We start from the raw sequence: 27,936 nt of genomic DNA, 5'->3' as shown, positions 1-27,936 counted from the left end.
ATGATTTGAAAGATTTCAGTGGTTTAAATGTAAAAAATAAAGTTTAGGTGTGTTTTATAAATACATCTGATTTAGGGGGTATGAATCTGAATTCCCCCTTCTTTTAAATGCATCATTGGAATGAGCACATACATGCAAATATTAGTACTTTTTTTCCCCTCTTCTCCAACCATTTCATCGCAGCTCTAACCATATCTTCTCTGCATTCATACCATCCAACTTTTACGTATTTACATATCTAACACCTAAACTCTACTTTTTACGTCAATACCCCCCAAATCTTTTACATCACGGCGTCAGATATGTAAATACATATAAACTGAGTGGTATTTATGTAAAAATTTTCAACCAATCCATCACATCTCTACCCAACAATTTGTGTCTCCAGGTGGCTTTGGAGGCTTTAGCGGCTTCTCTGCGTTTGGTTCCGGCAATTCCAGTGCTGGAAGGCCTCCACCGGCTGAGTTATTGACACAGATGAGAAAGTAGTGAAAATCAGCTCCAAAAGGTTCTGCTTTTCTAAATTGGTCTTCTCTGCTTTTTCTTTTCATCGTGCGTCTAATGATTGTGTAGTATGTTTTCTAGGAAGATTTATATGTACATTATGCATAGCAATTCATTTCTATGTTACCTAAAGTTCAATTTATATATATATATATATAGCACTTTATCTATGCTTGATAAGATGTATGGTGGTGGGATTTTTGATGTGATATGAAAGATTTGGGTGATATGAATGTAAAAAGAGAAGTTTTGGGAGGCTATTTATGCAAATACATAGGAATTGGGTGGTATGCATGTAAATGAGGCTGGTTTGTCTGGTCTGTGTTTGTCAAAGAAGATCTTTGGTTGGTTAAGAAGTCATTTGATGTGATGTGAAATATTTGGTTGGTATGAATGTAAAAAAGAGAAGTTTTTGAGTTTGATATGAAAATACATAAGAATTGGGTGGTATGCATGTAAATGCCCCTATTTTTAATGAAATGAGGCTGGTCATTGTTTTCGAATAGCTCTGTCTTTATTTAGTTAAGAAGTTCATTTGATGTGATGTGAAATATTTGGGTGGTATGAATGTAAAAAGGAGAAGTTTTGGGGTTAGATATGTAAATACATAGGAATTGGGTGGTTTGTATGTAAATGCCCCTATTTAAATATGCGCATTCATTCAATAAAAGTGTGATTGAATCAAGGAATTGTGTGAGAGTGATAAAGAGGCATTTATTTTTAGAAAAATGATTCAAATGTCATTTTTTTTTGTATAATATAAATATTAGATTTATTTAAAGAGGATTTACATACTTACCCCTCAATTCTTATGTATTATGAATGAATTCATTTCTTTTACTTCTTTCTTGATTAGCACATAAAGAGCACCTGAAATATTGCTATTTATAAATTAAACCGCATGTAATTTCTTAATCTACCAAATTGTTAAATTTATGTGTGTCGTGATCCAACTTTTGAGAATTTGATGATAATAAAAATTATCTTTTATAATAAATTTTGGTATTTGAATGAGAATTTGAAAAATAGATGTAAAAGGATGCTTGATTTATGCTTCAATGTTTCGTGGGGATGGTATGTACTTGCCCCCATTTTTTTTCCTTGCATGTGGTCCCCATCTCAGATAAACAACGCACGTGACTCGCCCATAAATAGGACTGTGAAGGTGCAATCGTTCGAAATTGTTTGAGTTTAAAATTGGCCCGTGTTTGAAATTGGCTCGTGAACAGTGTGTTTGTGTTCTGTTTGGTTTAAATATTTTTGTTCGTGTTCGGCTCGAAAATGACTCGTTAAAATTAATTAGAAAAATTAGATACAAAGTGTATGATTCGAAGTAGAATTAAATCTATACAAAAAAAGATACATAATCGCATTAACACATGAGTTGATATGATTTAAATTTACATAGAATTATATATAATATATTATAATATAAATATTATATGATTTTATTATTTCAAGTTAAAATGAGCTGAACACGAGCGAATAAAGAACTGTTCGTGTTTGACTCGTTCATAATTCGAGTTTAAAAAAATCATTTACCGCCTCCCCGCTGCAGATAGAAATAATTTGTGGGTATTATTTTTTTGGAAAATCGTGCTAATTACATGATTAAAAGTAGGGCTGTCAAAAAAAGCTCGTTGTTCGCGAACAGCTCATATTCGGCTCGTTAAATAGCTCGTGTTCGGCTCATTCGTTAAGTAAACGAGCCGAAAACGAACAACTCTTTGTTAGCTCGTGTTACGCTCGTTTTAAATAATTATTAACATAATAATATATTACATATATTATTTATATAACCATATATTATATATATTCATATATAAGTTTAAATCATAACGTTTCTTGTGGCAATGTGATTTATGCCTTCTTTTGTATGTATTTGGTCAATGTTCGAATCCCACACTTTACATTTATTTTTTTCAATTTAATTTTTCCGAGCAAATTTCGAGTCGAACACGAGCCGAACATGAACATAAATATTTAAATCAAGCAGAACATGAACACACTGCTCCTGAGCCGATTTCGACACGAGCTATTTCGAACAAGTCGAACACGAGCCAAGCCTGAGCTCGCTCAAGCTCTGCTCGTTTACAGCCCTAATTAAAAGTGCTCTTTATTTGTTGTTAGTATTAATTAGATAATCTTTTTGTGTAATTTTGTATTAATTTTTTAAAAACATCTAATATCAATTTTCATATTAAGAACATTCATATAATATTTATTTATCTTCAACTGACTAAAATATTTCATTAAGATGCCGCACGTCCGAATTGTCAATCATCGGCCGCCAGATTACCATACACCGCAACAACAAGCGACGTGATTATCGATAGTTGGTCGTGCGGACGTCCTGACGTAATATTTTCTCTTTTAACGGATTCGGTTAGAGAGAAAATTTTAGAGAGAGTTGGCAAGAGGGAGAAAATGAAGAAAGGAGAGAAATACAAAGGAAGAGAAGTTGAAAAAAAAGAGCGATTATTGCTTACGGAGGGCGCGCGCAGCTCTGCGTGCGCCCTCCGCACCTAATAATTAGACGGAAAAAAGAGAGATATACATGCATACCTCTCAATTTTGTGGTATGAATGCATATGCATCAAAATATGCATTTCACTCTTAAAAAATTCAAATAGTGATCTTTTTAATATGAAAGTGAAAGATTTGGGTGGCATAAATGTAAAAAAAAGCAAAATTTAGATGTTAAATATGTAAATACATAAAAATTATGTGGCATGAATACAAATGCACACTTCAATCATTTTAATGGCTGCAGCAAGAACTTAAATTTATCTTTGTTGGGCACAAAGCAACAAAATGTGCCTAAAACTAGAAAGAAAGAGAAAATTGCATTTAAATCAGGAAGATTTACATAAATACCACTCAATTCTTTGGTACTTACATATCGAACACCCAAACTTCAATTCTTACATATATGCCATCTTACCTATCATGAAAAGATGTATTCCATATTTTTTTAAGGAATCTTTGATGTGATATCAACGATATGGATTGTATGAATGTAAAAAAAACAAAAATTAGGTGGTAGATATGTAAATACATAAGAATTGGGTGGTATAAATGTAAATGAAAGTTCTAATCAATCATACAGGAACCCCATGTTCTGATATTTTTAAGATTTTTCTGTCCAGTTCGCGCTTCTGCTGTCTCAGATCAGAAGTCATTGAGGCAACCTGCAACAAATTGAAAGGGCAATCAGCAACTAAGAAAAAAAAAGAGGAGCAATTACATACATACCACTCGAAAATTATTATTTACAAATCCAGCACTATTTTACATCTATTTCTTTAAATTCTCACTCAAATATCAAAATTCATGATAAAACCGCAACCCATAGTTCTTATTTTTATTAAATTCTCAATGGTTGATCATGACACAGGTAAATGCATCAGCTCGTAAAAATCAAAATGGTGCTAGTTTTGTAAATAGCAAGGTTCCAAAGAAGAAAATTACATAAAAACCACCCTAAACTAGCTATTTACAAATCAACCATCCTTTTGCATCCATTTTTCAAATTCTCACTCAAATATCAAAATTTATGGTAAAACCCAACCCATAGTTTTCCTTTTCATCAAACTCTTAATGGTTTGTTTGATTTTGACACGTGTAAATACATTCGGTTTGGTAGTTCAAAAAAATCAATTGGGTGCTTAAATTGTAAATATCAATGTCTTGGGTGATCTATATGTAATTAGGGCTGTCAAAATATCTCGTTGTTCGTGAACAACTCGTGTTCATCTTGTTAAGAAGCTCTTCGCTAAGTTAACGAGCCGAACACGAACAAATATTTGTTCATTCGTGTTCGGCTCGTTTTGACTCGAAATACTACCAATCAATTACATATATATCTTTGATGAGTAGTATTTTCAAAAAAAATAATTGACTACAAGGCTACAAAGATTTATAATCAATTAAAAGTATTAATGAAGAAAATAGAATAAAAATTAATAAATTAGATTCAAACGATGTTTTAAATCTTGTCTCAATCCTTAACATCTTATAACTACGTGATTAGGGTTGTTAAAATGACTCTTTGTTCGTAAACGGCTCGTGTTCGGCTAGCAAAGCAAACGAGTCGAACACGAACACACTTTTTGAGCTCGAAATATAAACGAGCCGGCTCGTTTACACCCCTATATGTAATTATCCCAAAAAAATAAAAATAAAAACGGATTATAGTTCTGAAACTGAAAAATCTTCATATATGTATCTTACTTCAGCTCGGAGTTTCAGAGCATCTCTGCCAGAGATTACACGCAGTCCATCCATCACATCTGAGGATCAAGATGCTTGTTAAGTATGAGAAACTAATTGGATTTAGGTTTGCTATTTTAAATCAAATATAACAAATTGCTCCAAAATTAAATTGATTTTACAGATTGAGCCAGTTTAGAATATAAATAAGAGAAACTTACATATTCTTATGTATTTACATATCAACACACAACGTTTGATATTTATACCGATAACACCTTGGTGTTGTTTAGGTGTTATGTATGTAAAAACATAAGAGTTGGGTGGTATAATAAGTAAATGCCCCAAATAATTTAAAATTGGAGAAACAGGTGAACAAATGATTTGAAGCCGGATAGAAATCAAATCAACTTGATCCACTAGCAAATTTCGAGCCATCTTTTAATATTTGAGCTAGCACCGAGTCAGCTCAAAATTGAGTCGTCGACGCGACTAACTCTAACCTACATATCGAGTCACAGTTCATACCTGCTGCTTGTGATTCGATCTTATAAATTGATTTGACCAACCTTTGGATTTCTTTACCTGCATCCCTATTGAGGTAACAACTTTAAGTGATCAATAATACTATCATTTCGCCTCATCTAACGCCGAATAACTCAGCTTTTAAAAGGGGCAATTACATGCATAACACCCAAATCCTATGGATTCACATGTCCATTACCTAAACTTTACTTTTTACATTTATACCACCTGTCTTTCATTTCACATAAAAAAATTCAACTGTTTTGACTTTGAAAAGGTGAAATACACCTTTCCATGCATAAGTAGGATGGTATAAATGTAAAAAATTAAAGTTCGGCCTTTAAATATGTAAATACATAGGAACTGCACGTTATGTATGTAAATCTTGCTTTTTAAAATTAGACCTAACAAACCTTATTTTAGTCCGACCGCGTTGTAATTCTTCCTCTCCAAAACTGGCTCTCAAAATCATATTTTTGCCATCTTTCTTGAGCTTTTCAACAGATTGGCCAAGTTCTTTCAAGCCAGAGTCAATCTTCCCAAGTTGAGCCTATAGAAGAATTCAATGGAATTGGATTATCAGAAGGTTGAGGAGGATGCGTAATTAAAGTATTTTGTTGTGCATTGCTGTGAAAAGAATATTATAAAAATATTATGTACATGCCAAAACATAATAAAATACAAACTAAAATGCAGCCCTGAGCAGCTTGCTTTATGGAAAATTTACATAAGTTCTCATGTATTACATATCAAACATCTAAAAGTTTCATATTTACACTTAGATTGGAATAGATTGCAAAAAAAATGCTCTTGCTTTGTGTCCCGAGGAATTTTAAAATCAACCTTGAACAAAAATTTGAAAAAGCGAGAAAGAGATGCGCTAGTCCTACACAATGAGATAGCTCAATATATATGTGTTTATATTTTCTCCACAACCGGCCTTACACTTAGCGGTTGTTTGATTGGGGCCTTGGTTAAGCTCAAGCCAGCTTAAGCCCTAAGCCCGACCAACCAACCAAGCTATTTTGTCCGATCCTAATACACGACATTTTGCATCCCAAATAAGTTTAAGCTTATTTCTCCAAATAAGCCATTTCCTTTTGTCCTCCTTCCCATCACATTCCCTAACGCGGAAGCTTGGGTGCAAGAAGTCAGGAAGGTGGGTGCAGGGGAATGATGCGGGAACGAGCTTCTGGATGCGGGATTTCACGAGCACGGGAGACGTTTCGTGTTCCGGAATGACTGGACCAAGCTGTTAAAGCCTAGGAGAGCTGGCCAGCTCTTCCACGAGGGTTGGCGCCTCTTTTTCACAGAGGGACTGAATCCTAATTATCGAGAGTTTATATATGTGTTTCATTTATTTTAGGTTTGCAGTTTTTTTGCCTGTGTTCTGTCAGGACAGCCGTCGGCGTCCCCTTTTTTCCCTTCTGAGGTTGTAACCGAGTGCGAGTGGTGTTCCGAATGTAATACTTTCCGAAGTGGGGATATTCCTCCAAGGGTTGAGTGGTCCTCCGATTGTATCTCACTCCCGACGTCATGTTTATCCTTCCCTAACTCTACAACATATGTCTCGCTTCGCCGCCACGCATTCCTCATTGCTCCAGTTCCGACAGCCACATCCCAGTTGTTTTTCTGCAGCTCCAGCTCTCCCAACCACCCTTCCTTGTTACCAATCACCTAGAATCCTTCCTCCTGTGTCCTTGTTGTTGTTCCAACCGCAATAATCATTTTTTATGTTGTTTCAGCCACTTAGAACCATCCCCCTTGTGCTGTCCCAACCACCCGACTTAGCCAACTGCCAAGAAACATTCTTCCGACACCCCCGTTGTTGTTGCAACCACCCCGAATCATTCTCCTTGCCACCTTATTGCTGCCAGCCGCCCATAATCATTCTTACTACAGCCTTACTACTGTGACAGCCGCCAGAATCCTCCTTGGAGCTGTTCCAGACGCTCCGAACCACCTCTAACTGCAGCTCCTCTGTTGTCCAACCCACCTACCATCTTGCTTCACCTTTCTAATTCCCTAGCAGTCACCAACACCTCTCCATATCAGCCCTATGTTGACCTCATTTTGGAGGTCTTCTTTTCCCCTTCTCTAGCTAGATACCCTAGGATCTAGCAGGATCTAGCCTTAAGATTCCTCTGTTTTGACTCTCTTAGAGGACTAGACTGAGACTCACCCCCCCTTAGAAATTCAAGTCATTTCCTCACTCTTTGTAGTTTCATATGGACGGTTTTAGATCCTCAACATTCGATTGAGTCGATCGAAAAACCGACATATTGAAGCTCAAATTGAGCTCCTATAGAAATTTGAAAGACGTAGGTGGACACCGTGGCGCGTGCATTGTTTAACTTGCCACTGCGGGCGTCGTATTTAACTTTAGTTGTTGCTCATGCAAGGACCGGTCAATATTTTCATCATACTCGTTAAACGGCTCCGATCGGCTCAAAATGATTTCATTTGTCGTGTCACGGGCGAATCGAAGTTAATTTGACGCGATCTACGACGAATTTGTCCAGATGACTCCGGATGATGAAACGGACTGCGCTATTGTGTCCGGGACGTTGATTTTAGCTAGGGAGGACACCCATTTTGTCAGGGCTCCGAGCGCGAGTGGATTACACAAAATTTAATATTTTATTAATATTCTCTTTAATAAAATAAAAATATATTTGATAAAGTTTTTTTTTTTATAAAACATAATCTTTTAAAACCTAAAAATATAAACTCCCTCGTGCCTCTGTTTTTGCCCTACCCGAGCCATTTGTCAGTTTGTCGGTCATCCCTTCCCTTTCCGAGCCTTCGTCGCCGGTGGCCTCGCCGGTAGCCTATCGTAACGAACTTTCCCGCCTAAACGAGTCCGATAACCTTCCTATTTTACTTACCCTTCGTGGGTGATTCTCATCACCGTCCCGTTGCTCACCGCCGGTGAGCCATTCTCTCATCTCTACCTATAAATACCCCATGGGGGAGGAAGATGGGGGTGATTTTTTTTTTCTTTGGAGACTTTGGAGAAATATAGTGCTGCGATTTTTTGGAAGCGTACTTTCCTACAATCTTTCCTCCACCCTCTCCCTTCTTGAACTAGCAAGGGATTCAGGTTAGAGACTATTAGTTTGAGATATGGATGGTTTTAAATTTGCTTTTAATGGCTTGATGCTACGATTCCATTATTTCTACTGCCTCATTCGAATATACTGTGGAGAAGTTTTCTAGCTTGATGGAAATATCTAGAGCCATTTATTATGATGCTGTTCTAATTCAAATATGTTTAATGACTATGTTCTTTTAATTTTTTTTAATAAAATTTAAGAGTTCATTCTCCCTGATCTTTTGTTATTTTCATTCAAAATGTATAGCAGTTTATATTTCGGTTCTTGGGAATTTATTTGGAGCTGGATTCTTACTCTTCTTGCTGCCTTATTCGAACGCATATATTAGAAATATTTTCGTTATGGAGAATCAATTTCGAGACTCCTCTTTTTGTTCTTCTCACTGCCTCTATTCGAGTAAAGATTTTGGAATCTGTTTTATAATTCTGATCAATTTTGAGGAGGCTGGTTGTCTATGCTTCTAGTTGCCTCTATGTGAATATACATGTTGGAGATTCAAATAAATATATTGGAGGCCTTTCTTTAGTTTTGCGAATTAATTTAGAGTAGTGGTTTTGTTCTCTTTGCACCTCTTTGTTTAATTATACGATGGAAATCGTTTTTGAATGCCTTGGGAAGTCTTTGTAGGGCTCGGTTTTGCTCTCTTTGCTTCTCTTTGTTTAAACATTCGATGGAAATTATTTTGAATGATTTGAGGAGGATTTGTGGGGCTCGGTTTTGCTCTATTTGCTTCTCTTTGTTAATTATATGATGGAAATCGTTTCTCTATGCCTTGAGAAGTCTTTGTGAGGCTCGGTTTTGCTCCCTTGCTTCTCTTTGTTTAAATATATGATGGAAATCACTTTTTTAGAACTTGAAGGGGATTTGTGGAGCTCAGTTTTGCTCTCTTTGCTTCTCTTTGTTTAAACACATGATGGAAATCATTTTTATGCTTTGAGTGGTCAGTATTGGTAGCTCGGTTTTACTTCTTGCTGCCTCTTTATTCGAGTATGAACATTGAAAATATTTTGGTGCACTGAGTAGCTGTATGGGGGCTCGGTTTTTTTTTTTTTTTTGCTCTCTTTGCTTCCCTTTGTTCCTCCTTGCCTTCCCCTTTGTTCGAGACTTGTTGGAAGTATATTTGGAGTTCGATTTTGGTCTTCTTTACTTCTCCTTGTTTGAATAGCTGTTAGAAATTTTTTTTTATGATTGGAATATACATTTGGAGCTGTAGTTCCTACTCCCCTTGCTATCTTATTTGAATAAATATCAAAAAATCATTTTCGGATTTTGAAAATTGCTATAATACTTTGGATTTGCCACTGCTGCTCTTATGGGAGTTGTTTGTGGCTTTGGATACTTAATCTTGAGGCTAGATTTTGCTTCCTGTGGTTCCTTATGCAAATAAATAAATAAATAAATAAAATAAAATAAAATATATATACCTGTTGATGAAAATTCGTTTTTCTGCTAAAAGCTTTTCTTGGAACTTACTTTGGAATCTAATTATCTCTTGATTGCTTCCTCTGGTTATAGGCCTTTCTATTATTCTTTTAACTGTGGGTGTAGGTTGATATTCCCTTTTGGTGTTCCTTAGCCGTGAGTTTCTCTGCTGCCTTACCCGAAAACATTTATGTAAACTTTATGTTATTCCTTTTTCTTGCCTCCTGGGAATTAAATGGCATGTATGTAAATCTATTATTATTCTTTAATATACATTTAACTCGGTGATATTTGCCAGCATGTTAAAGTAGAATTTGAAGGAATGCATAAGTTGGAACTTTGGAGGAATGTTTACTTAATCCTTAAAGGCTACTGGAATTGGCTCTCGGCTTATATCAATTATGTGGATTTGAATTTGATAATACAAGAATGTAGCACATTTCTTTATGGAAAATTCATGGGGTTTACAATAGGGATATGTATATATTAAAGTTTGAACTTAAAGGTAGAAGGTGGATGTTATAGAAATGCTTAAATAGATGCTTCTTTCATTTCTCTAGATAAAGAATATACAAAATTTGTTGAATGAGCATATGAAATATTGAGGTGACCCATTAGTTCGAGACGAGGGGTAACAGGCAATGATACAAGAGAACCATTTGACAGCTTAGTTTATTGTTGAGATATAAAATCAATGTTAGATTAGCGCGATGCCCTTTCACCCCTAGACCGTTAACAGCTCTAACCCTTTTTCAAAAGTTTCGAGAATCGGTAATCAAAAAAAGGAACAGATACTACAAACACTACACTCACAAAAGAACAGATACTATAGACATTGCACAAATATTACATCCACAAAAGAACAGATACGACACTACAATGTAGACACTATATCCACACACTACACTCTGCACGACAGATATTACATATCATGTATAGATACTATGGGTTTTATATAAATATTGCACTTGCACAAGAAGTATATACTACACTCATACACACTATACAGTTCACACGCTACGCCCTGCACGACAAATACTACATGTTACATACACATACACTACACTTCAATGAGTTCAGATACTACATTTCACGTATAGATGCACCACACTTTAAAGAGTTCAAATACTACTCTATTCACATATTCACTAAATGACAGAGTTTAAGACTGTCTGATTATAGGGGTGATTCGTTGGTGTCCTCTAGTTGATGTTGTAGGTTGACCTCGATATATCAGTTGTCTGTGGGATCGAGATAGAGAGAAAAGGGGTCTAGTCTGAGTCTATCCCCAAATTGAAATCTAATATCCCATCTTGAGACTTTCATATGCTCATCATTTAATTTTCCTTTCATAATATGCAAATGTTTACCTGACCCATTTATATCATACAATTGTAATCTGTTTTGAAGCTTTAGCAGAATTTGATCAGGTACGCTTTTATTTATTTAATTTCCGTACTTTATTTTCTGCATATTTCCTTTTATTTTGTACCGTACCACACTTCGCTACATGTCTCATGCACTTTCTTATCGCATCTTATAGGATATTCTTTTTGTCTGTTCTTTGTTGTACAGTATACATTTACCAGTATTCATGCTTTAGTCGCTACCTTTTTAGTATGTTTGTGCAATCCCCTAGGATAGGCCGTTCGAGGCATGATTTTTTTATTATTCTCTCTTCTCTCTCTCCTTTTCTTAGAACGAGACGACGACGTGGTCAGTTGACGATTCATATCCGGACAACGATCGGGACAACTACCAAAGAAGGAAGGATGAGCTTATGCAGAACCTCGATAGATTTAAATAACATACCCATAAGACGTAGATGTCGTTTGTTTGACACGACATAAATCCTCACATTATCTTTTAGAATTTTCTACAATTTTATATCGTATGATTTAAGTCCTAAACTTTTAGTATTCCAAGGTCGTCGTTTAGTACGACATAAATCCTCATATTTTTCCGGGCTACTTGCATATGATATACAGATATAAGTCCCGAATACCTAAATAATTTACAGGACTAAAACATCACATAATTTCTCTTTCAAAGATGTAAAACCAAACCATAGATTAGTTTGAGATGTTACTGAATCTCCTTCAGTATCTTCGACATCTACTTTTCGTTCCTTTGGATTCTGGAAATAACTGTTCCTATTTGAACCTATCCCATTTGACTTTTCCTAGGAACAATCGTGGAAACTTGAACGTTGAATTCTTGAAGACAAAACCTCTGATCATTATCGAGAGTTTTCTTAGGTAACTTCGGTTGTCTAAGATGTAATTAACTATAGGGGGGCTTACTCCTATAGGGAATTTAAGAACCCAGATTAATTTAAACCCTAACTAATCTGTATATTAGATAGGGGAACTTGTCGGCTATAAATTTTGCAGACCAAAATAGAGTCATAAACTTTTAAGTTTAGATAGTTAAGCCTACCAAAAAGTGATATGTTCATCCTTCAAGATGATATATCATTTATTGTGTCGTGCTCAACTGTTTAAACTATTAGATATATGAGGTCTATTCGGTCTCATCATTTTTCAAAATAAAAGGATACCATTTTCACAAAAAATTCCAAATTTAAATTTTAAAATCTTATTTTCAAGAGAAAAATAGCTGACACCCTAGTCGTGAGTCATGTATCTTGTATGTTGCTATTTTTTATTTTTATGTGTTGGTTATAACTGCCTATTCCCTTTTCAAGTAATAAAATTTGTTTGGTATGATTTTAATATCATTTTATATCAAAGCTACTCTAACCCTAGTTATATCCTAAGGTTTCTAAGCATTTGCTAATACTCAATCCTATCTCCCTACAAAATTCCTTTCATTTGCTGATTTTTCAAACATGCCACTCAAAAATTTTCTTCCCCACTCTACATCATCCTTATACAACCTATTCCACCTACCAAAACCCTAAACCTCAACTACACTACCGTCGAGACAATTGTCGGAGAACTGATAGGGAAGAAATATCATAATGTTATTTATGAGAAATCTACAAAAAGATATACAAAAACTTTCAATGGAAGTCCTCCAACTATAATAGAGGCATGCCACCTTTGAGGATAGACAATTCAAACGGGTCATCTGCAGCCACAACTGTCGGATAATGTGGAGACCCGGTCCACCAAAATTTAATTAGCTTCCTAATTACGAATCTCACATACCGCTCACTTACTTTCTCACCTACCATATCTCGCCTACAGTTCACCTACCTCCCACTTACCGCCCTCATGGTTTCTATAAATAGCCTCTTTTGGATTAAAGAAAAAGTCAAGCCAAGCAAGACCAAACCAAGTTCTTTTGAGAGCTAAGAGAAAGAGAGGAAGAGAGAGAGAGGATGGGAAAGAAAAAAATAGAGATTTTCTTGTAAATGTCGAGGCGCTAGACAGTATAATTCCTTGAAGAAATAAAATGCTCTGCAGCTCCGTGGAAGTAAGCAAATTTGTCGAACCACGTAAATCTGTGTCGCTCTGGTATTTTTCTGCGTGAAATTTTACTCGTTCCATTTTCGCTTTATTGTCGTCGTTTTTTCACAACAATTGGTATCAGAGCTTTGGTTCGGATCTAAGGAAGAACGATAGGCGGAGACGAAGTAATGTCATTGGGGATCAAAAAGTTCAATGACACGGATTTTGCTTACCAGAGGATGCAGATACAGGACTATCTCTATGAGAAGAAACTTCATCTTCCTTTACTGGGAAAGCGACCAGAAAAGATGGACGAGGCAGAATGAAATCTGTTGGATCGACAGGTTCTGGGGGTTATACGATTAACCATGTCGAGATTGGTTGCCCACAACGTCATCAAGTAGAGGACTACTGCAGATCTCATGACGGCTTTATCAAATATGTATGAAAAGTCATCAGTGAATAACAAGGTGCATTTGATGAAAAAATTATTCAATTTGAAGATGGCGGAAGGTGTGTCTGTTGTTCAAAATGATTTCAACTTCAACACTATCACAAATCAGTTGTCGTATGTTGAAATTGATTTTGATGATGAGATATGTGCGCTGATATTGTTGGCTTCATTGTCAAATAGCTGGGAAGTCATGGGGATGGAAGTTAGTAGTTCTGCAGGTAAATCTAAGTTGAAATACGATGATATTCGTGATTTGATTTTGACTGAGAAGATGCGCAGGAAGGATTCTGACGAGGCCTCGTGTTCAAGTTCAGCGCTGAATGTTGATTCCAGAGGGAGATCACATGACAGGAACTCAAACAGAGGAAGATCAAAATCAAAGTCAGCAAGACTGACCACATAAAAAGGAACTGCAGGAATCCTAAGAAGAAGGAGAATGATGACGCTAATGTTGTAACTGAAGAAATCAGGATGCACTATTGGCAATTCACAATTCTGTTGATGACTGGATACTAGATTCAGGGGCTTCCTTCCATACATTTTCTCGAATGGAGTTAATGCGAAATTATGTTGTATGTAACTTTAGGAAGGTACATCTAGCTGATGGAAAAACTCTGGATGTGGTGGAGATGGGAGACGTTGATATTGCACTCCCTAACAAGAGCAAATAGACTTTGCAAAAAGTTAGACACGTTCCTGAGTTGAAGAAAAATCTCATATTTGTTGGGCAGCTCAATGAGGGTGGTCATTCGGTGGTGTTATCAGATAGCACCTGGAAGGTTACCAAAGGATCATTAGTACTGGCTCAGGATAAGAAAACTAACACACTATATATGATTACAGATTTACTCGGACGAGGACACATGAGTCAGAGATGCATTATGGGGAAGCAGAAGAATGTCAATTTCCTGAAAAGTGGCAAAGCGCCAAAGACAGAAAAATCGGACCTTGTATAGACCAATGGTGGAGAAACACAAAACTATGAAGCAATCTTACAAGATGAGAATTCGAGCAAGTAGGATCTGACCAAGAAGAAGGTAACGGATTCCCTGCCAGAAAATCAGACTTGAGAACTGCAGAACTTCCACCAAGGAAGAAGACATTGCACAACAAGTGGATGTACCAAGTGAAGACTGTGTTTGGTGGCAGTAAGAGGTACAAGGCTGGATTTGTAGAAAAGGGCTTTCAGCAGGGGCAGAATATTGCTCATGCAGTGGGAGTTATAAGTTGTTACAGAAGTAACCCAGGAAAGAGTTTGATGGTAAAAGGCTACGTTGACGGTGATATGTTAACTGAGAGTGTTACTCGTGAGAAACTGAAATTGTGCTCAACTTCAGCTAGTCTTCTGGCATGAAGACAGGGATTTGAGTTACAGAGGTGGAGGATATCATGTTTGAGGAAAAGATTGGTACAACTAGTAGATGGTGCAGTCAGTAGGTGATGCAGTCAGTATCCCAGTCTCCAAGTGAAAGAATTATTGGATAATGTGGAAACCCGATCCACCGAAATTTAATTAGCTTCCTAATTAAGAATCCACCTCTCGCTCACCTATTTTCCCACCTACCGCTCACCTAAATCTCACATATCGCTCTCATGGTTTCTATAAATAGTCTCTTTTGGCATAAATAGTCGCTCACCTATTTTCCCACCAAACCAAGTTCCCTTGAGAACTAAGAGAAAAAGAGAGAGAGAGAGAGAGAATGGAAGAGAAAAAAATAAAGATTTTCTTGTAAACGTCGAGGCGCTCGACGGTGTAATTCCTCGAAGAAATAAAATCCTCTGCAGCTCCGTGGACGTAGGCAAATTTGTCGAACCACGTAAATCTGTATCGTTCTGGTGTTTTTCTGCGTGCAATTTTACTCGTTCCATTTTTCGATTTATTGCCGTCATTTTTTCACAACAACAACTTACTAGATAAAAGGAGTGAAGTGGGTCTCTTCCACCATGTAGATTTCAGGGATGAAAAACCTCTACCCCGAAGATTTAGCCTGAAATATCAGGAAACCTGGATTTGGAAGTAAAGGTGGATTTGTTATAGTTTGAAGGTCACTTGGATCCAAACAAGTTCAACGAGTGGTTGTAGACCGTGAAACTTTTCTTTGAGTACCAGGAGATCCAACTGGACAGAAGCATACAACTAACCACCAACAAGTTAAAAAAGAGAGTTGTTTCGGTGGAAACATTTAAAGCACTTATGCCAGCATGAGGGAAAAAAAAGATCACTACCTGGTCTAAGATAAAACAAGAGATGCATCATCAGTATCTACCAGTTCATTACAAACAGGAAGTTCTGAACTTAGCTTCAAAAGTGGAGATGCAATATCACGAGCGACCGCCACATCTTATAGACAGGGTTCAACCCTAGGTTCTTACAATCAAAATACACTAAAGAAAACATCCAAGCTGAATCCGCCTGAGAAGTTACTAGTTCAAAGAGGAGAACAGACGAAATTAATCAACATTCCCAAATCTGTCCAGGCCAGAAAGTATTTCAAGTGCCACGAATTTGGACATATTGATTCAGATTACACAAACAAGGAAATCATTTATTTCACTGGTCAGAGAGCAGCTGATAAAATGGACAATGACATAGTAAACACTGAAGAAGGAGAGGACACAAAAGATCACCAAATTCTAACTAATGAGTAAGAAATGCACATAGCTTAAGTTGAACCCATGAAAGAGATTCCAACATAATTAATATCGGTAGTGCAAGATGATTCTAAGTTTGAGGAACCGACACCAGACACATGACAACACCAAATAAGAGAACTTCAAATTTTTTAGATATAGTCTATTTTTTTGAGATGCCCCAACTGATAGAGATCCAACATGTTAGTGACGAGACTCTATTGCGCCACATTTGGAAGTCTATATAGAGTCATTTAGATAGTAAAATCAATTCAACAACGTATTCACTAATAGATGATTAGATAAAATGAATGAACCATAGCATTGGAAATCGCTTTATCATCTCTGTGGACAAGAAAATCCTATAATGGGATCCAGATTCTACCAGAAAAGAACAAGATAACTCTTCTGAGTGGTTGCTAGTGAGAGTTGCACGATTAGCCATAAATTTTGTCCAAGTTGAATCCTCCTTCCATAACTTTTTTACCAAATACACTCGGACGAGTACGAGTGGAAGAAGCTAATTACATATTTGATAGTTTGAGGCTAAGCTAGTGAGGATACTCCGGCTCAAGTTGTGCCAAAAGATGATGGATATTTATTCTATTAGGATATGTTTTGGAATGACATCGCCTATATAATTGATTTATCGAAAAGTTACAGCAGTTCCACCACATTCAACATAACCAACCTAACGTCATAGTATGAGAAGACGAAAGCTCCGACAAATGAGCTTGAAGCTACCCCAACATTGGGAGACTAACGTGAGAAACTCTCTAGCTTACGAGGCGGGATGCAGGATCATCTCCCACTTTTTATGTGAAATTTCACAAGTGTGCAACGGCTTGAACTGGTCCAGAATTGAGGGTCGGTCGACCCTTTCTTTATGTGGATTTACCACCCAATTAAAGTGGGGTCCACTCATTAGTTATCTTAGGCCAATATGTATGTTGCGTTCTGTCAGAACAGCCTTCGACGTGTAGGTTTTCCCATTCTAGGGCTATATCCAAACGTAAGCAGTACTCCGGCTATAGCTCGTCCGAGGTAGTGATCTCTTTCTATGGATCAAGTGGTGCTCCGATTGTAGTTCATTCTCGTGGGGGTGTTTATTTCTGACTTCTCCATCCTCTGCATTCCACCCCTCGTTGTCGACGACGCCTTTCCTCACTATCATAACCACCAAACAACAACCCTATTATCATCCTGCACATGTCGTCATCCCTTCCAATCTCCTCCCACCTTGTTGTCATTCATTCCAACCGGTTGTCTTCAATGTCCAACCATTCCCCTCATTGTCACAACCCCGGGACAACCCTCCCTTTGCTATTTCACAGTCCCACGCGTTCCCCACCCGCACTACCATTGTTGTTCCAAAATCCCTCTTCACCTCCCCTGCGATTCCAGCACTCCCGTTTGTTGTCATCGTTGTTCCAGAAACCAAAAATCCCCTCTCCCCTTCTCGACAGTTGTTGTTCCAGCAATCTCGGACTACGTCCCTGCCAACTAACCGTTGTCCCAACCCTCCTGCTCCGCCTCCCAACACATATTTGCGTTCCAGCCTCCAGGAACCCAAATTCCACCTTGTTTTCACCCAAGTTAACAAGGACCTGTTGTTTCGTTATCATATCCGCCCACTTGCTTCGCGCTCCCATCTTACCACCACTAGACCAACTCCTAACAACCACCACAATCACCTCCGATCCACCCTAGTTTGAGTTGATGTCGTTATTTGTCGCAATTTCAGATTTCCATGTTATGTTGTTGCAATTCCCCCTTTCAATTGTGTGGTTGTAACTTCCATATTTGAATTTTAGCAATAATATTTTGTTATCTAAGGGTACTTAATTACCACCATCACCGCTCGCCAAATGACACAATTATATTACGACCACAGTCACAACCCGCATGCTCCCCAACGACTTTCTACCCTTTAAGTCATGAATCAAAACAGTATAATTGATTGGCATAAAGTCTTTGGTTAGCTAAGGTCGACGTACATTTGTCCCCTTAGACAAATATCCATCTAAAATCTACAATGATTTCTTGGACGACGCAACCCATGGCTGCCGAAAAGCATACTTCTGTCAGGTTGGATCGATTATCTCCTCTGGCTAAGTAAACCATGAACTAAGATGACCCGGGAAAACGGAACCATGAGATATTGATCTGGTTTCATCTTCATTCCCCCAACCATCCGCTTTAAACTTCAAGTGATCAATTCTACAGTTTAAAATCCTAAATCTATTGCTATTATAAGTTGAATACTCAATTATTAATGACTAGTCTTAATTGAAAATGCTCTCACGTTATCGCGGGGAGTAATTAACAATAGGAGTTTGCGCCTATCGAAAACCTCGAACTCCATGTTAAAAAGTCCTCGCAAAATGAGGATGAAACCTCTGGGTAGTGTCATATCTACAATTCAACCTGATTTCTGAAAATTCGATCCTCCAAAGCTCTCACAAAACAAAAAAATAAAAATAAATGCAGAGACTACAGGGGAACGATCATGAAATTTTCAGAGCCCACACACAATGCATTTCTTTTCTTGCTTGTTCAAACAAAAATCAAATAATAAAATGGGTTATTACATTTGGACAACCAAATTCGTACATTTGTACATACCTAACACCTAAACTGACCTTTTTATATTTATAACACCCAAATCGTTCACATCACATTAAAAATACCACTATGTTATCTTATAAAAAGTTGAATACACCTTTCATGCACAAGTAAGGTGGCATTAATGTAAAAATTGAAGTATAAGCGTTAGATATGTAAATACATAGGATTGGGTGGTATGTATGTAAATCATCTGATAATAAATCAGGATTACAACTTAACCAACATGCAAAACTATTATAAAGCACAAGAATATAAAAAAAAGAACTAAAAATATAATTCTATAGACTATAGTACAACAGTACAACAGCTACATTGTATGGATTTAATGTTGAATGACAGAAAAAAAAAATAAACTACATGAATTCCAAAAACTAAGAATGTTCAAAATGGACAGAGTACAAAACCCCGATAGATAGAGGGCTAAATGTATGTATCAAACAAATTATAGGAGTAGCACTTACAAAAGGCAATATTTTAGAAAAGTAACCAAGTTGGTTTGTGCAAATATAATGAAGATCAAAAAATGCAATGATAACAATGGAGATAGAATCAAAATAAAAGGCATAAAGAGAGACGTCACCTCCTCGCTTTGGAAACGCCATAAAGTTTGACGCCACAGAAACCTTCTAGGTCCTGTAGATATGAACAAAATAACATAAAGCACCAATGGAAAAACAAAAACAAGTGTGATATGAAGCAAATTTATTTTGGTTCAGTTTCATTGCATGTAATGTGTTATATTATGTATCTAAATATAACATGTTCGAATGTTTCTCCATGTACAGTTTTTACAAAAAAAATTCCTACGTTTGATTTTAAAATGATCAATTCTCAAGGTTTATATTTTTTGTTTTCCATTATCAATATATTACCCGATCATTATAAGAAAGAAAATATTTTATGAAACTTTAGAAAATACAAATTTCAAGCATTTCCTAATTGTTTAGAATTTTACTTTCTTTTGGAATGACTTTTTACGTAATAGACTTTTCCTTAATGAATCTTGGAGGGAACACCCGCGAATCTTGGAGGGAACACCCGCGAATCTTGGAGGGAACACTTGCTGCCAGAGGCGTCGCATTAACAAGTGGAGCAAGACAATTCGCGACCCCGCATAAAGAGTAGAGGTGGATCGTGATAATTTGCGATTCAGAGAAGCTGCTTCGCCTGTCTTTTCTTGAAAAGGTTTTTTCTAGGTCTTTCTTGGCTTCTCACTCTCTTCCTTTATGTAGAAGCTTCCTTCGCCTGGGGACTCCCATAAATTGTCGTCCTAGGTGTGTGTGGGAGTCAGCACTGGTTGTGTTGTCTTCACACCTACGTGTGGAGTCCATTTACCCTTTGTGGGATGTATTTGAGGAGATTGTGGTGCTCTAACTGTATCCTTCTCTTCTACCTTTCCCAAACCTTCTCCTCCCCACTCAACTTTTCAGCCATCGAGTTCTCCCTCTGTCACCCAACACCCTGCCGCCCCCTCTCCTACTGATTATTATTGCTAAGCACCTTGCCAAACTCCGTTCAAGCTCATCCCAACCACCCCACTACTGTTGTCGGCCACCTACAATCCTTCCCACTTGTTGTTCATATAGTTCTGCATATTTCCCCTCGATGCCACCAACATTTTGTCATTGTCACCAACCCTGCTAGCCATCACGACACACCCGCCGACCTCCACCACCCATTGGAATACATTTAGAAGTGTTTGCTTATGTCATTTTGTGTTTGTATTGTTATTTTTTGTTCGAGTCATGTTGTAACCCTATTTTAATATTAACGAAAGTTTACTTTTTTTGGTGTTTGCAATGTTTTCTCCTTACTAGTTCCGGTATCATGATGTCACCTTAAGGTGGCTTAGAGTACGATAAAAAATTTATTTGCCTTGAAATAATAATGAAAATTGTTCTTTTCACTCAACTAATATACTTTCAAAATCATCCCCAAATTTAATCTTATGAAATTATGTGTTGTTAGCTTACCCCCTCCTCATACATCAAAGTCATCAAATACATAACATGCACTTGTCTTGATCGATTGTATGTGAGAACAATTGCTCAATAAAAATATATACTAAATTTGATTAATATACATGCATTAGTTTATATTTCCCTGGCAACTGGCATAAGAGTGCAATACCAATGCATTAAATTTGATAAAGTTAAGAAGATAATTTGTTCCTAACACAACAAAATTGTTTGATTACGTTTCATTCTTATTATATTTTGTTGTGTTCCTTAAGAGTTACCTTATTTTTATTATACATGTAAGAGTTTGTTATCCTTGAATAGAGAATTAAAAAGCTAGAGATTATAGTTGCATTGATGGTAATCATGACATTTGTTACATCATTTTAAAAGTATATTCTCATCCAAATGAGATATACATTATAATGTTATGAGGAGTTCAATAGATGTTATGAGGAGCTCAATAAAATAGTTGTATTGATCTCATCACTATGCATTTTTTAATATTTTTTCACTTAATATCTTAATTTCTTATAACAACCCATTTAACAATATAAATTCACATGTACAAAGCGTCATTGTCATGTAATGAAATTCAACACTTCTTACTTTTCCGTGTGAAGTTCTCCCATACATAAGTATAAATAATAAGAGGTATATCTTCAATTTGATGTCTTCAGCACAATCAGCATCAGTATAAAATTTTGACTTTCTTTGGGAATGACTTTTTTAGTAATAAACTTCCAATTGCGTGTAAGAAGCTTTGCTCAATAAGAATATATACTGATTGATTAATATACATGCATTAGTTTATATTTCTCTAGCAATTAGAATAAGAGTGCAATACCAATGCATTAAATTTGATAAAGTTAAGAAGATAATTTGTTCATAATATAGCAAAATTGTTTGATTATATTTTATGCTTAAAATATTTCGCCATGTTCCTTAAGAGTTAGCTTATTATTAATATCGACATAAGAGGCTGGTATCCTTGATCAGAGGAATAAAAAAATCAGAGAGATTATAGTTGTATTCATCATCATCTTAATATTTGTTACATCATTTTAAAATTCTATTCTCATCCCAATGTGATATACATTATTAAGTTATGAGGAGCTCAATAAAATAGTTGCATTGATCTCATCACAATGCAATATTGAATATTTTTCCACTTAATATCTTAATTTCTTATAACAATCCTTTAAACAGTATTCATTCACATGTACCAAGTGCCATTGTCAGGCGTTGAGCTTCAACACTTCTTACTTTTCCATGTGAAGTTCTCCTATACATAAATATAAATAACAAGAAGTATACCTTCAATTTGATGTCTTCAGCCTAATCAACATCTGTGAAAATTTTGACTTTCTTTTTGAATGACTTTTTACGTAAGAAACTTTCCTCGATGTCACCTTAAAGTGCCTTAGATTATAATAAAAAATTTATTTGCCTTGAAATAATAATGCATTTTCACTTAGCAAATATAATTCCAAATTTAATCTCAAGAGATTATGTGTTGTTAGCTTACCCCCTCCTCCTCATACATCAAACTCTTCACATACATGACATGCACTTGTGTTGAAAATGTATTGACCAATTGTGTGTGAGAAGCATTGCTCAATAAAAATATATACTAAATTTGATTAATATACATGCATTAGTTTATATTTACCTGACAATTGGCATAAGAGTGCAATACTAATGCATTAAATTTGATAAGGTTAAGAAGATAATTTGTTCATAATATAGCAAAAAAAAAATTTATTCTATTTTATGCTTGTTATATTTTGCCATGCCCCTTAAGAGTTACCTTATTATTATTATCATCCATGTAAGAGCTTGCTATCCTTTAATAGAGGATTAAAAAGTTAGATTATAGTTGCATTAATCATCATCTTGATGTTTATTACATCATTTTAAAATTCTATTCTCATCCCAATAAGATATATATTATTATGTTATAAGGAGTTCAATATATGCTTGCTACCAAATATTTCTATATTATTTTATGATCTTACACCAATTACTTTCCTTTGATCTTGTTAACAATAAACCTCAAATAAGAAAAATAAATAAAACAGGTCCCTGGGCAAGGTTTTAATTTAGTCCCACGTTATAAATGTGCTTAATATTATCTTAATTCGTCAAATATAATCCAACATACCGCCTATTTTGGATTATTTTGGATCTGATTTGGGGAGTAAAGGACCATTTTCAATTAGCTTTGAAGAGTTGAGGGACTTAATTTGATACATTAGATAGTCTAGTGTTAAAATGCCCTTACAAATAGTTCAGGAACCATTTTTATCTTTTTTCTCAACCTCAAATGTACAACAAAAACTTGCACGTATTACTATTAACTTCTTTATGAAAATTAAGACAACTATTAAACATATTATAGCTTAACTTTATGAGAATTTGAGCTCCCTCGCTCATTAAACACATTGCAAATGTACTCGACCTGCTTTATTACTTTATATGAGTGCTTTCATTTTCTGTGTACTTAAGTTAACATCAAGAGTATTTTCATAGTGATTCGATTATGCCACGCATGACTTGTGTTATGAAGCTGGGCAACTTGAAGTTGAATGTCATTACAATTAGAATTATGAGTCAAAGCCATAGATCCATTTGTTATATGATAATTAGTACTATAGTTACTTCCTAAATTTTTTTTTATGATTGCTGATCCATCTATCACTGCCAGCTTGTTATCTCATTTAATAGAAATTATCATTCGCTTCTATTATTTTGATAGGCATCAACATGTCATACTATCAATATTTTAACATCACCTTTTTTTTGTTGCTTGACATTGTTAATTTAGATCTATTTTCATTAAAGATCGGTAAAGTATCTTGCACATTTTTTTGACATTGATAAACATCACATCCAATTTATCTTGATCGAACATTCTACATACCAATCCTTCTACCATTATTTTATGAGCCCTTATGAGTGCTATCATCTGTTAAAATAATTGCTAGAAATTCTTCAACGTGTTATTTAATTGATTTAAATCTATCATCGGCACAATTTATGAGTCAAACTATGCTTTTGAATATCTTATATTATTTATCTTATATAAACCAACTGGTAACCATTCTATTTATAAATCATTTTGCTATATTATTGTTTCCAGTTGTGTAAGGGTTGGTCATTTATAAGGTTGGCTGCAAATTCAGGCAAGTTTTTAATTGGCTTCTCAAAGAATAATATACTAATGCATACTATTTTTGGATTGTTTTTAGTTCTCTTATACTCAAAATTTTCTAGGTGGAGGTCAAGCTAGAGGCCTAAAGCATTCTAAGACATTCTCTTCGGTCCATTTTGCAGCTAATCAGAGGAATGTCCTTGCAATATCTTGGCACTAAGTTCCTTACTCGCTTTTATAACGCAAGGGTTTGTACATAATGTCACACTTGCTAAATATGATTACTTGACTTCATTATATTTAATTGCTTGAATATCCTTTTGTATATCATCATCTCGTGCTCCCAATCATTCTGTGAGGGGTTATGTAAGAGGCAAAAGAATATTGGAAATGAATAAAAAAATAGGAAGATTTATATACATACCATTCAATTCCTATGTATTTACATATCTAAAGCCTAAACTTCCATTTTTACATTTTTAACTACATGCCTGCACATGAAAAAGTTCGTCACTTTTAAAAAGTTAAAATGGTGGTATTTTTTTATGTGATAGGAAAGATTTGGGCGATATAAATGGTAAAAGTAAAGTTTAGGTGTTAGAAATGTAAATATACAAAAATTGGGTTGTATGCGTGTAAATGCCTAAAAAATATAATAAATCCATGTGCGTGTTTGATCACAATTATCAGCTGAAGGTAATCTTAAGATTCAATGAACTGATAGAAGAATGAAAAAGATTGTACCTCGCATTAGAAGTAGACCTGAAAGTACTGCAACGCCAAATGTTGCAGCAGGGTGCTCACCCGCAATCACAACCCCATCTAATGGATAGAACAAATGTAATTCATTATGCCATAAATATATCATCTCTTCATAAAGCATAAGAATTTGATAAGTTAATAAATGACTTGCCTTTAACTTTTTGAACGGCAGCATCTTCATAAACTTTATATTTCAATTTCATCTCGGGAATGATACCCTAAAGATTTTTGGAAGTAGATATAAAATTATAAAAAAATCAACAACAGCATGCCAAAAGTAACATAGCAGAAAAGAAGCATGAAACAATATTTTTTTTTAACATTTTTTACATTGGAATGTACACCCCTGCAACAGCCCAATATTAATGTTCAAAGAAAAAGGGGTCATGAATACATGAAGCCTAATAGTTCAGGTAATTAATCTTAATGCTGGCTACAATAGAATGAGACTATCACAGCTAAACATATGAGGCTAAATTCTATCCAAAATAGCAATTTGGAAAAAAAAAATTTATTGCATATTTCTTTTCATTATTACCATTTATCAGCCAGAAAGTTTAATGGAAAATAGAGAAAAAAAGATCAAGGAACATTCGTCTCACTAGCTTTGGATAAAAATATAACATTTAGCCACACAGAGAAAATTTGGTTCAGGTATGAATGCCACATGTTAAATTAAAGCTACCAATCATGTCTTCTTGGTGACAAACTTTCAACAATATCATGACACCCACAAATAATTACTCCTGAAAGCTCCATGAATTAGGACTTCACCTTGTTAAATTGCAGAGCCTAATTTTCGCCACACAAATAGAACATACTACATAAACTTAGTTGTGGGTCAACCTTCACTATAAGCCCCCTCTTGTGCCTCCTTGGTGTTTAGGGATGAAGCCACAAAAATGTGTCCAAATTTGCAATTATTTCATTACGTGCTTTTGAAAATCTTAACATATATATATATATATATATATTAGATTGGTTGACAGGCAGAACAACCAATATATACAACCTTGGGCTCAAAATCCGCTAGGTTTGGGATTGGACCCCGTGGGTCAATCAATTCGAGTACCACTCCATATACCAGACGACTCATCTGGAAGGGATTCGAACCCCCGACCTGAGGGGACTTACAACTGACGAAGTGGATGCCAACCAACAAGCCGAGGATGCAGCTTTTAATATATATATATGCAAAGAATTTATTCTTTATGAAGAGAGGGGAGGGGAACAGTCTTGTGTTCAGTAAGAGAAATTACAGGTAGAATTTTCGGTAGCATTTCTTCCATTATAAAACAACTTTGAAACTGAAACAATAGCAATGGAATGTATCCATCACATATAGAAACTTCTGGTGCATTTTTGCTCTGTGTTTTTTTTTTGGATTTTTGTATATTGGTGTGCTTCAAATAAAAGAGTGAGACAGACAATGTATGCAAAACTCTCACCATCTATACCATTAAATTAATATCTTTAAAAAACAATAAGAGTGCAATTGTTGCAGGAAGCATTAAGATAAAGTCGAATCTACAATGAAGCAAATCGCAAAGCAATTGCTCATCCTCACTTTACAAATCAAAGAATCAATATTAATTTAAACAGATATTTAGTGCACAGGTAATTTCGTTTGGCATTTTTAATTAGGTATTCAGGAGGCATTTATATCACTGAATAGAATGGGATAGATTGTTGCCAAATTCGCATTTGAACTTCAACAGGGGTTCAAGATCCAAAAAATGGAAAATTTTACTTAAAACATAGACGATAAAATTTATGTTCTTTCTTTTTGTTTCATTTCACTTCCATTTAAATCCATTATGTTCTTCCCCCGACATCCAAACGACGATCTTACACTTCCACCATCGCTCTCAGTCCTAGCTACAGCGAATAAAGTCGCCACAGTTCACAGCTTCACGCCGCTTTGACATATCAACAAAACTTAGCCCTCTAACTTGCATTTGCCCTCAGAATCACGATACTGACAACCACCTTCGACTTCGAAACAGGAAATAAAACAAAAAAGCTGAAAACTCGACCGCAGATTAAGCTAAGAAAGTAGCCTTAGGGCCCTAATCAAACACATCAAATCTTATACAATATTTCTATTTGAAAGCAAAAATAAATAACTAACTAATCCGTGAAAGCGGAGAATCACAGAGCATGGGAATCCGTAAACGAGCAAACCTGCAACTTCTGCAGGGTCCAGAAGGAATTTTCCTGCGGAGAAGAATATGATCGGAGGGCAGATCCCCGCACTTCCGATGCTGACCGCTCTCCATGCTCCGGCGATCGAGTTGGCGGCGAGGAAGTGGGGAGCTCGGGATCGGAGGCGGCTTCCGGTAACATTTTTCTTTTTCTTCGAGGACAAAACTCCTTTGGGTCCGGCAAGTGCATTAAGAATGAACAAATTAATATTTACACATAGATCACATAATTATCATCTATTTACATATTATCACATTCTCACATCTAAAATGTAATATTCACATAACATTTTATATATAGATAAAGAGATATATTTCACATTTAAAAATTAATAATATTGAGGGTCATAAAAATTTATTCAAAAACTGTTATGATGTTGTTGAAGAATAATCTGATGTTCAAAAAACTGTGGTGACTATTATAAATTAAAAAAAAAATTTGTACTAGCTACCACAACTTTTAATCAATATTTGTGAGATAACACAAATTTCAACATCAAATTTTTCAAAAGGCTATAAAAATTAAGGTTGCCAAAATGGCTGCTTGTTCACGAACAACTCGTGTTCGACTCGTTAAGAAGCTCGTGTTCGGTTTGTTTACTAAGTTAAGGAGCTGAACACGAATAAAGATTTATTTGTTCTTGTTCGGCTCATTTTAGCTCAAAATACTATTCATCAATTATATATATATATATATATCGAGGAGTAGTATTTTTGAAAAATTTAATTGACTACAAGGCTACAAAGAATTATAATCAATTAAAAGTATTAATTAAGAAAATATAATAAAAATGATTACATTAGATTCAAACGATGTTTAATTATAATTAATAATTTTTAAATCTTATCTCAATCTTTAACATGTTATGGCTACGTAATTAAAGCTGTCAAAACGAGTATTTGTTCAAGTAAACAAGTCGAACACTAATATACTTTTTTAGCTCAAAATA

The 27,936-nt window shown here is 35.5% G+C and overlaps 2 protein-coding genes across 2 annotated transcripts in view; one reads left to right on the top strand and one right to left on the bottom strand.

Annotated features, from left to right (window-relative positions):
* The window catches only part of LOC110037380 (nuclear pore complex protein NUP214), a 45,429-nt gene extending 44,534 nt beyond the window's left edge, over positions 1-895 (top strand). The window contains exon 18 of the mRNA XM_020742014.1: positions 389-895. Within this exon, the coding sequence (XP_020597673.1) occupies positions 389-489 (101 nt within the window). The 3' untranslated portion in view covers positions 490-895. The remainder of the gene's footprint in view (positions 1-388) is intronic.
* Positions 896-3,415: 2,520 nt separating this feature from the next.
* LOC110037404 lies at positions 3,416-27,162 on the bottom strand. The gene is made up of 8 exons (XM_020742045.1): positions 26,967-27,162; positions 24,934-25,000; positions 24,765-24,842; positions 19,489-19,541; positions 5,655-5,791; positions 5,245-5,309; positions 4,738-4,796; positions 3,416-3,695 (listed from the first exon to the last, which is right to left on the bottom strand). Exons 1-8 carry the CDS (start codon positions 27,126-27,128, stop codon positions 3,606-3,608), a joined length of 711 nt encoding a protein of 236 aa, XP_020597704.1. The 5' UTR covers positions 27,129-27,162; the 3' UTR covers positions 3,416-3,605.
* Between the last annotated feature and the right edge of the window lie 774 nt (positions 27,163-27,936).

Source organism: Phalaenopsis equestris, unplaced genomic scaffold, assembly GCF_001263595.1.
Source record: "Phalaenopsis equestris unplaced genomic scaffold, ASM126359v1 Scaffold219149, whole genome shotgun sequence".
NCBI lineage: Eukaryota > Viridiplantae > Streptophyta > Magnoliopsida > Asparagales > Orchidaceae > Phalaenopsis > Phalaenopsis equestris.
This window is presented reverse-complemented; position numbering and strand designations above follow the sequence as displayed.

What these genes read in the sequence shown, in the direction of transcription:
- LOC110037404 (XM_020742045.1), bottom strand. Translation starts at nt 27,128, where the DNA reads ATGTTACCGGAAGCCGCCTCCGATCCCGAGCTCCCCACTTCCTCGCCG. An exon ending in AGGTCTACTTCTAATGCGAG is followed by an intron (nt 19,542 to 24,764) that starts GTACAATCTTTT and finishes TCATATCTACAG; the next exon opens with GACCTAGAAGGTTTCTGTGG. An exon ending in GATCGAATCACAAGCAGCAG is followed by an intron (nt 4,797 to 5,244) that starts GTATGAACTGTG and finishes CTTGATCCTCAG; the next exon opens with ATGTGATGGATGGACTGCGT.